The sequence below is a fragment of the Lagopus leucura genome, unplaced genomic scaffold (genome assembly GCF_019238085.1).
Source record: "Lagopus leucura isolate 7727_CA_CO unplaced genomic scaffold, USGS_WTPT01 Super-Scaffold_100052, whole genome shotgun sequence".
Taxonomy (NCBI): Eukaryota; Metazoa; Chordata; class Aves; order Galliformes; family Phasianidae; genus Lagopus; species Lagopus leucura.
In genome coordinates this window covers 1,819,723-1,830,153 of record NW_024962298.1, presented here as the reverse complement: position 1 = coordinate 1,830,153, position 10,431 = coordinate 1,819,723, and the positions used below count along the sequence as shown (strand labels likewise).

Genomic DNA, 10,431 nt, shown 5'->3' with positions numbered 1-10,431 from the left:
CCGCGGGGAGGTCCTCCGCGCCGGCAGGGGGCGCTGCGCCGTTCGCCGCTCGCCGGCCGGAAGTGCTCGCGGCGCGCGGCGGGCGTTGCCATGGAGGAGCTGTGCGCGGCGCTCGCGGGCGGCGTGGCCTTGGCGGCTCCCAACAGCACCGCGGCGCCGCACCCGCGGCTCGGCGCGTACAAAGGCCGCGGGGACCGGCTGGGGCAGGAGGAGCGGCGGCGGCGGCTTCTGTGTCTGCAGAGAGAGTGAGCGGGCGTGGAGCCGCGCGGGGCCGCTTTGTCGCCGGGCTCGGTGTTGAACGGGGTTCCGCGCTTCCTTCCCGCAGGAGGCGGCTGGATTACGTGAACCATGCCCGCAGGCTGGCGGAGGGGGACTGGGCCGGCGTGGAGAGCGACGAGGACGAGGGGAAGGATGGCGACGAGGAAGAGGAGGAGGAGATGGAGGTGGACGCCGGCAGGAGGCTGCCCAAGCGCTACGCCAACCAGGTGAGGGGAGACCGAGGGGGACGCAGGGTCGGGGATGGGAGCCTTCGGTACCGGGGTGCGCGTCCGTAAAAGGGCTCCGAGGGATGGATGGCCCGCTGCCAGGACAGGCTGAGTGCTGGGCTGTGCTGCACCGGGAGGAAGAGACTGTGGGGAGAGCTGGGAGCGGCCTTCGGTGTCTGAAGGGAAGTATAAGGAAGGCTCTGAGTACCCTGAGCGGGCTGTAGGTGTCCCTGTTCATCGCTGAGGGATTGCACTGGATGGCCTCCAGAGGTCCCTTCTAACTCCAGCAGTTCTGTGACCTTGTGTCCCGTTGTGCAGCTGTTGGTTCACGGTTTCCATCTCTCCCCATTATCTGTGACAGCAGGAAATGTCAGTAGTTGGGTTTTCTCAGCTTTGTTGGTTCCGGGAGGTCTGTGAGGTGCTATAGCCATGCACTGAAGGGTCTGAAGGTGTCCACTGCTCTGTTCTCATCTCTCCAAATATTGAGGAATCCCAGATCTTTGCTGTATACTTAAATGAAGTCAAGGGTTGTTGTGGGGAGCAGGGTGCTAGGGTGCCCTGATGAGGAATGTGAGCACTGTGCTGAACACCAAGGCTTAGTCAGCAGCTGGGGAGCAGGAAATCTAGGGGAAGAGTCTGGTACGCAGCTCAGTGAAAGGCAGATGGGTGTTGTGATCTGGGGTGGTGACCAGTGCAGACTGTGTGAAGGACACAGTGTGGCTGTAGAAGTTGAGTCAAAACCATCCAACTTGAGCTGCAGGTTTTCCATAGCTGTAGGAGGGCTGTCACTGACTGCTTTTCCTGGATTTCTGCCTAGCTGATGCTCTCTGAGTGGCTGGTTGATGTCCCCGTGGATCTGGAGCAGGAGTGGATGGTGGTGGTGTGTCCTGTTGGGAAGAGAGCGCTGGTGGTGGCCTCCAGGGTAAGAGACAGCAGCAGAAATGTCTTAGAACCCAGTAAGGGAGCCTTGGCTGGGGTCTGTGTTCTTACTGTGCCCACCAACACAAGGCTGCCCTGTGAGCTGCAGGCGTTTGGGTGCTGGGAGCTGTGCTGAACAGCCAGATTTCTCCTGTAGGTGGGCTGTGGCAGGCTCTGGAGGGCAGCCTGCACTCCGGCACCCCGTGTGCCATCACTGCTGTGACAGCCTGTTCATGAGGTTTCTTTGTCCCCTGTTTTCTTGCAGGGTTCCACAGCAGCTTACACCAAGAGTGGCTTCTGTGTCAACAGATTTCCATCCCTGCTGCCAGGGGGAAACCGGCACAATACAACGAGTGAGAAAGGTAACATTCTGAAGAGGCTTTTGAGAGAGGTAGATGGATAGGTAGAAGAGAACCACTGGCTTTTCCCTGTGAGCACCATGCACCCACAGGCATAGTGGAGCTCCTCTGGGCTCCAGCATTGTGCCCTTTTTTGGTGGCAGGGGTTAGTAAGCTTCGGGATGTCCGTGTATCTCTGAGGTTAAGCAGCCATAGACAATCTCAGACACCTGTATGCTAGATGACATTTCCTCTAGTTATCTACCTGGCTAATTAAACCTTAGCATCTTCTCTCTGTAGCAGAGCTGCTTCCAGCATGATCTTTGTTAATACCTAGTTCAATTGCTTTGCTTCCTTTGAGGAGGTGTTACTGGTGGATGAATGCATTTCCTGAAATATGCCTTTGCTTGATGTGGGTCTGTGTGTATCCTTGGAGACTTGTTGGATTCTTTGAGCTAAAAGCTTTTTGTGGTCACAACCCCTATTAGCGGCAGGGATTCTCTTTGCACCTCTTGGCCTTACATCTGTGCTGAAGCTTTAATGCAGGAAGGATTTGATCTGGCACTTGCCCAGTGGGTTGGGCAGTGTGAGGAGTGCATCTGGACCTCCTTGTGCTTGTGTGCAGTGTACTGTATCTTGGACTGTATCTACAATGAAGCAGAGCAGACATACTACATCCTCGATGTGATGTGCTGGAGGGGACACCCTGTTTACGACTGCCAGGTACTGAATCTCCCATCTGCCTTCCCCTGTGCTCCCTGTTCTGGGAGCTGCTTTGCAGCTGGAGCTGGTCACAGCCCGATGTGCAGCAGCTTGGATATTTGGATATCTGCAGCAGTGTCTCTGTCACTTACAGTCTAGTGACTGGGAATTTTGGGGGGTTATTTGGGGAAGTAGCAAAGGCTGGCACGTGAGTTGGTTCTGCAGCTTGTAAGTCTGTGTGAGTGCAGAGGAATGGAGGCACAGGTCTGAGCTGCAGCCCTGCAAGTGCTGATGGATGATGTATGGTGGATGATAATTCAGCCTCTGTCTCTTTTTTTTTTTTCAGACTGACTTCAGATTCTTCTGGCTCTCCTCGAAGATCCAAGAAGAGGAAGGGCTGGGAGAGAAAAGCAGGATTAATCCAGTGAGTTCTTTTGTACTGGGAGGAGGAGGAGGAGGAGGGAGTGGGGTAAGCTCTCCTGTTCAGCAGGCTTCAGCACTTTTGTTCACAGGCAGAAGCTTTTCTCTTTTTTGTTGTTGTTGTTTGTTGTTTTTTCCCCTAACAGATCAGGCTTCAAAGCGTACTTCTGATGAAATGGGCTGACATGTTCAGGATGTAAATAGAACCACTGAATATTGTAAATGAATGTGGGTTTTTCTTTCCAGCCAAAGTGCTGAGGGAGAAGATCACGCTGCAGGGTATCAGCTAACTTCCACACTGTTTTTAGCTTTCACTTGGAATGGAAAACCAACGTGGTTTCTAAGGGGCCAGTGTTGATTGGCAGCCTGATTACAATGGGAATTATTCGTTGGTAGTTTCATGGGCTCACAAAGCAGGGGTAAAGGACCATGAAGTTTTAGCCTTGTCTCCTGCTCGAGCCAGTCCCTGAAGTTGTAGGGGTGGATGCTGCATTGCCCCCTGAAGTCCCCATTGAGCAAGGATAATAGTATTGAAGTCTTTGAAGTCTTGTGTGGAGGTCAGACACAGCAGCTTAGAAAGTGATTTTTTGGGGACAGGCATAAGGGGATTTGTCAGCCTGGCTTATGGAGTGCAACTTGCAAGGCAGGATGTGATTGCTCTATGGCCACCCGTGTGTGCTCAGGCACAGCAAGCAGAGCGGCTCCTGAGGGTGGAACAGATTCATCGTTAATGGGCATGAAGGCTCCTGTGCCAGCAGCGGAGATATCTGTGTTTGGAGTACATCCTGTTCTGACTCCAACGGGAATATCCAGAAGACAGCTACCTAGTGAAGGGGGGCTGGGGGTGGGGAGTCGTTTCAGCTTTCATTTCCTAGGTGGAAAGGTTTGCTTGGCTGAGCTAGCAGCCTGGAGCAGACATCTGTCTGCTTTGCATCCTGCTCAGAGGTCATCACTTTCTATTTCGGTTAAAAGAGCATCTCAGGGTCAGCTCCCCTGAAAAGTCCTTCCTGCAGCCTTAGATGCTTGAGGAAAAGGTATCGGGAGCACATGGGAGCTGTGTGCAGAGTCCCTGCCATCTGTATCTCTAACAAGATGCCAGAGGGGGTCATTTGGAACTAGGGTGGCCTTAATGCAAAATACCTGAAATAGATTGCTTGGGGCACTCTGTTTTTTGTGCTGTCTGGACGTGGTTGTAACAAGCCTCAGGTTTTCTTGTAAAGGTCACTTTTATTACTGGAAGGAGATCTGTAAAGCAGCAGACCCTTCCTATCCCTGTCCTCTCTGAAGGCAGAGCTGACTGCTGTAAGTTTTCATGCGTTTCCTGTCACTTCAGTGCAGTGTGACTGGCACCAGGGAATGACTTGGTCCTGTCACTTTGATTTCTCCACCCAGGATTTGCTTGGGAATTGCTGTTAGAATCATAGCAGAGGTCTGCCTGTCCCAGGTTGACCTGTTCCTCCATTGAGCCCATCCATGCTTTCGGACCCTTGGTTACCTGCAGTAGGAAGGCCAACAATGTAATGATCTGCCCTCTGCCTGAGACCTCCTGTCTGGTTACTTTGTCTGCCTGTTATTCATCCTGTTGCTCGTGTTAGATTTTGTACCAAGAGAAGGCTTCCTCCTTAACCACCTCCAGTTCAGTGCATTGTTCAAATTTTAAGCCATTTAATTTTTACTCTTCTAACCCTCTTTTGTTCTTTCAGTACAAGTTCGTGGGCCTGCAGAACTTCCCCTGCACCTCGGAGAGCCTGTGTGAGGTGCTGACAACGAGCTTCCCCTTCGAGGTGAGAACGTGCAGTCAGTGAGAGTTAAACCTCAGCATTCCCTGTGCTTGTATTGTCCTCTCTGCTTGAGGGGGTGGCTGATGCAGATGCCTAGATTGCTGCTAGAAGCAGCAAAACTCATGTTTGTGTGGAAGTATGATGGACAGCTGATCTTTTTAGAGTCAAAGCTTGTACTACGTGCTGCCACAGTGTGCTCAGTTGTGTGGTGGGGTTTCTTGGGAGGTCTGCAAGGCAGGCAGGCTGGTGTCTTTCTCTGACACCTGCCGCAGGCTCTGTGTCTCCCTAGTCTAGATGCTACCATCTGTCTGTGCGTGGCATCCAGCTGCCCGACCTCTCCTGAGGAGGAGACAGAGCAGTGTGTTTAAACTCGTAGCAGTTTCTGCGGGGTTCAGGTAGCAGTGATGGGCAGCTGAGACGTGCTAGGGCAAATGGCTGCAGCAGAAGTGGCTGGGATGGGTCTGTCTTGCTGCTGCCACTGGATCTCATGGCAGAAGGGGGGAAGGGAGGGAATGGTGCAAGCTCTGGTTTTTGCTTCTGGTCCAGAACCAGCAGCCTCTTGCCTCTGGGTCCAGCTGTCAGAGGTGGCCGTTCCCCCATTGAGAACAGCTGAGCAGGACTGTGTGTTTGCTCTTCCAGCTGTAGGAGCAGTGCTGCTCAGCCTCTCTGACCTGTGGGAGGAAGAAGGGCAGGACAGGCAGCAGTGTGCCAGGCAATTGCTGTGTGGCTGCGAGCAGTGAGTCAGAAGCCCTGATGCAAATGGCTCAGCAGCTTTTGGTGGCTGCCCTGGCTTACCTGGCACTGAAACAGAAGAGGATGGGGAAGCCAAAAGCCGCACTGATTTTAGTGTGCCTCTTGTGCTCTCCTGGCCCCTGTTAGTAATTAGTGTAAGTGCAGGCTTAAGCTTAGAGGAGACTGATTTGGCTGTGAGGGCTGACTCTTTTTTTCTTCCGCTCCTTAAAGCCAGGGCAGTCACCAGAGGAAGTCCAAGTGCCTGTGGCTGGCTGACCGTGCCAGACCCTGCTCTGAGCACAGGTAGGGGAGTGTTAGCTGAAGGAAACCTGGGATGCCTTTTTGACTTGCTTAATGACAAGTGCTCCTGCCTGCCTCTGCCTCTGCTGAGGAAAGCTTTATGCCTTCCTGAGGCGTTTGCTCTGTGACAAAAGGCTGAAGAGCATCCCAACTTATGGAGAGAGGCCCCTGTGGAATGCAGGGGGGCTGCAGGAGCTGGGCAGATGCTCCTTGTGCTCCAAGCTGTGTTTGTCCCCCGGTTCCCTAGTGGATGTGTCAGGGCAGTACCCTAGCAAGAAGAGAAACGCCGTGTAGTTTGGCACAAAGACAGCCCTGCAGAAACCACGCTGCTGTGTTTCCAGGAATGAAGCTCACCATGTGCCGCAAGAGGGAGCCCGAGAAATCCCCGTGAATAGCTTCCAGCAACGGGGCAGCCAGAACCGAACTTCACTGGAGGCAAAATACAGCTCATGCAGTGTAATATCTCGTTATGCCTGGTCCCAGCATCCTGGGATGGACCACACTAAGCAAGTTTGCTCAGTCTGGCACTGAATTTGAAATGTTTTTTGGAGGGCGTCTTGTTTAAGAGCTCCTGAGCTACCAATGGATCTGAGAAAAACAGCATGTAAGTTTCTAGAAAAGCAAGGGAGAGCCAAAGTCTGAGGCTCCGTGGTGGGGAGCACCTGAAATAGGACAAAGCATGGCCACGAAACATGAAATCCTGCCAAGCCAGTTGCTCAAAAGGTTCAGTTGTATGGAGATGCCCTTGTCCTGGTGAGGCTGGTGTCAGGGCAGTGACTGGGGATAGGGACATGGCCAACAACTGAGATGATGGCAGGAATATGGGAACTGCAGTAATGTAGGAGAAATGAGGGGAAGCAGTAACAGGACGTACCCCTCTGCTAGGCAGAATCCTTTGGTTTTGTCAGCTTGGGGAAGCTCTTTGGAGCATTCTGGAAGGCAGGAGTCTTCCCAGGCTGATGTCACTAGAAGATTCCTGTGGGCTCTGCAGAGTCCCCATTGCTCAGAAGGGGCTGTGCTTTTGCTGGGATGTGCAGGCCCAGGAGAGTGTGGTGGCGTGGTGCCACAGAGCCTGGCTCCTCTCTTCAGGTCTTCCTGGGACATGAGGAGAGGGAGAGGCTTTGTACTTCAGATGTCCAGCCAGTTTCACAAGCTCATGCTGTTTATTGGGCTGGTTTCCTGTTCCGCTAGGACAGGAATCCCCCTTCTCTGGAATTATTTGACAAGCTCTTCACAGTGACTAAAAATCATGGACTTCAGTAGTGCAGCAGGCAGCGTGGCCCTGCAGGAAGCTAATGCCCAGGAGCAGAGATGGATGCATGCCTGCTCTGTTGTCAGCCATGCCTTGGCTCGATATGATGTGGGTGCTGCTCTGCTGGGGGGCTGCAGCTGCAGGGAGGGGGGCCCGTCTAGGTGAGGGGAGCATTTGGGGCCACATCTGACAGTCCAAAGTGGACTCTTCTCATCTGTTCTGCCCACTCAGCCACTCTTATTCATGGGTAAATAGCCTTTAAGAGCCCGCAAGGCCGAGCTAAATGAGCACCGCCTCCAAAGCTGGTCGATCTGCACCAGGATCTGACCTTGCAGAGTGCTCCTCTGGGAAGCACAGGAAAAAAAGAGTCGGGGGGGAAGGGGGTGGAATACTTGAGAGTGGGGGGGAGATGCAGAAAACATCAGCCAGCTGCAGTACTGCCCAGTGTGGAAACAGTGGCACAAAGAGTCGGGGTCCGAACCTTCAAAGTTCTGAGTGCCCTTAACTGTCATTGATTGCTGGAGGAGTTCTCTCTCGGGAAATATTAAGAGTTGCTTTTGCATAAGCAAGCTGAAAGAGCTGTAGCAGTGTTAGGAAGCAGAGCTCCTTGGCGTCACACGCTCTGACTAATTACTCTCCAAATGTATTATTTAAAATAAGCCTAATCCAGTAAAATGGTCTTTTTGTGTGCTGCTTTGTTCAGAAGCTGGATGGCTTTTCTGCAGAATGGGATCATAGCAACCAGAGGAGGAGCGCTGGTCCCTGCTGACATCAGTCTAAATCTGTTTGCCTTGGGTGACTTAAAGCCACCCAGCGGTCGCTGGACTCGTGCTGATCATTCAGGACAGGAGCTCTGCAGGTTTCTTCTTTCCCTTCTGCTTGAGGATCCAGCTGGCAGAGGTGTCTGAGAAGCAGTGATGCGACCCAGCATCATTCACCTGCAGCAGCTTCTCATCTGCTGTCTCCCCTTCCTGCAGGTCGACGGACTTCTCTTCTACCACAAGCAGACCCACTACACCCCTGGCAGCACCCCGCTGGTGGGCTGGCTGCGCCCATACATGGTGCCTGACATCCTGGGGCTCTCTGTGCCCGCCACGCCGCTCACTGCCAAGCCAGCCTATGCTGGGCGCCAGCTCCAGCAGATCATCGAGAGCAAGAGGAGTAAAAAGCTGGCAGCAGGCAAGGCTCAGCCGAGCGCCGAGGCAGCTGCTAGGAACGGACATTATGAGCTGGAACACTTGTCCACCCCTCAGCCAGCTAATGCTGCACAGGGCCAGGAGGAAGCAGGGAGTCAGATGGAGAATTAGGAAGATGCTAAAGGTCCTCTGCTTCTCACTGTCGCTCCCACTTCCCAAGAGGTGGGGAAGGTAATAATTATAGGATGGTTTTGTTTAAAGGGCACGAGAATGGAGTGTGTTGCTCCACGTGCCACCGGATTTCTTTTTGTCTGGGTCCTTAGCAGGGCTCTCTGGTTTGCTGCAGAGGTGGTTCTGCAGTGTGAAATCATCAGTCTTGAGCTGTGGGCTCCCAGCTCAGCCCCTGCTGCCTGGCCTGGCCGTGCTCCTGCTGGGAGTGGTGCTCAGGGTGCTTTGGCCCTTGCTGGCTTAGACTTTCCTAATTGAAGTTTTTTTTTTGCAGTCAGTCTGCTTCTAGTAAGGAAAGTTTGCAGCAGGCTTCGGTAGCTCCCCAGGCAGGGCTTTCCATGCCCACGTGTTACTGAGAAATGCAATTTCCTTGCCTTGCAGCCAGCCCTGCCTCCAGCCCAGCTCTGCGTGAGCCCCCAGCCTGCGTGCCGGGCTGCTCCCTGCAGGGGGAGGAAGGAACGATTGCACTCTCGAAACGTTGCCATTGATTGTGCCAAATAAAAGGCTTCTCTGAAATACAAATCCTTGAGCGCCTTGCCTTCCTGCTACCTCAGGGGGAACGCATGCTGTGCCTCCCAACAAGGGATTAACAGCCTGGTTCGTGGCACTGACTGAAGTTCCAGCCCCTACCTGCTTGCTCCCCTGTGCGAACTCACTTTTCAGGCAGGGCCACTGTGTCCCCCTGTGGCAATTTCAGCGAAGAAAAAACCATTATGCCCACTGACCCAGCGCTGTTTTTGACGGGGAGGTTAAAAAACTGAAACGGAACCCCTGGAGACATGGAGATGAATTACCAGGCAAAAACGTGCCTCTGGGGATCTCCTCCCAGAGCCTCCGGAGCAGGGCTGTGCCCAGGAGGAGGAAGACAGAGCAGAGCTGGTGTGTGCAGATAGCGGCAGCACGCGTGTTCTGCCCTCACGCTCTTGTTTTTTTTCTTTCTCCCCAGAAAACGCACCATTCTGTGCCATAGGATGTACAGGGGCTGATCCCGCAGCCGCTGCGGGCTGTACCTGCAGGCAGCGGGAGCTGTCAGCGCTGCGGTGGGAGCGCAATGGGAGACAGGGCCGACCCGGCTTCGCTAGGCGGGGGGGACGAGGCGGCACCCCGGCCCCGGGGCTGTTTCTCGGCTCGTCCCCAGCCTGGTTCTGCTGCTGCCGGGCATCCCTCGGGAAGAGCCGCGGCTCGGCTCGCACCCCGCGCTGCCCTTCGGCCATGTGCTGACGTGACGGGCAGGAGAGAAACGCAGCTGCGAGGGGCCGCGGGCTCCGCTCCATGGCCGAGAGCACGCGGATGCCGCGGTTCCCCTTCCCAAAGCAGCCTCTGGGCCGGAGAAACGGAAAAGCGAAGGGGAGCGTGCGTTTGGAGAGGGGCTGTGAGGTGGGGGCCAGCCCCACGCCGCTGCGACCACGGTGGGGGCAGGAGCCGAGCCGCTTCTCTCTGCCCTTTCTTCCATTTTCTGCGACTTAGGTGCAAACCCTCCGGCTGCGGGCGCGCTGCCAACGCGCCGCTCCTCGGCCGAACAAAATGTCCTCGGCCCGGCTGAGGCGCGCGGACCCCCGGCCCTGGGACGGCCCCCCCTCTCCCCCGGCTCGGTGCCACCTATGCCGAGCGGGGCCGGGTCGCCGCTTCCCGGGTACCCGCAGCCCCCGCCCCGCCGCGCTTCCTGCCCGCCCCTCCCTCCATCGGCGGGCCGGGCGCAGGGGAGGGGGCTGCGGGCGCTTCCTGCCACCGCCCCCGCGGGGCAGCGCCGGGCGGAGCGGAGCGGGGCGGGGAGCGGCGGCGGCCCAACCCCCAGCCGAGCGGCGCGGCGCTTCCCGGGGCGAGCGGAACTTCCCGGCGCTTTGCGATCCTTACACACATTTTATATATTTTTTTAAACGTTTTTATTTTATTTTCATTTTCAGATTTGTATTTGTATTTCGTTTTCTTTTTTTTCTTTTTTTTTTTGGTCTCATTTTCTCCTTTCCTTTCTTATTCCCTTTCCATTCTTCGCTCCATCTATATCCCATCTCCCCATTCCCTTCCCCATCCTCTCCTCCCTCCCCGCTCACGGCCGCGGACACCCCGGGGCGGAGCCGCCGCCGCCGCCGCCGAGCAGCCGCCAGGGAGGGGCGGGTGCCCGCAGCGCCGCCGCTCCGG

The 10,431-nt window shown here is 55.2% G+C and overlaps 1 protein-coding gene across 1 annotated transcript; it reads left to right on the top strand.

Annotated features, from left to right (window-relative positions):
• The first annotated feature begins 90 nt into the window (after positions 1-90).
• SNUPN (snurportin 1) lies at positions 91-8,814 on the top strand. The gene is made up of 8 exons (XM_042885830.1): positions 91-245; positions 326-485; positions 1,303-1,407; positions 1,669-1,765; positions 2,367-2,464; positions 2,790-2,867; positions 4,567-4,647; positions 7,906-8,814. Exons 1-8 carry the CDS (start codon positions 91-93, stop codon positions 8,233-8,235), a joined length of 1,104 nt encoding a protein of 367 aa, XP_042741764.1. The 3' UTR covers positions 8,236-8,814.
• Positions 8,815-10,431: the final 1,617 nt, after the last annotated feature.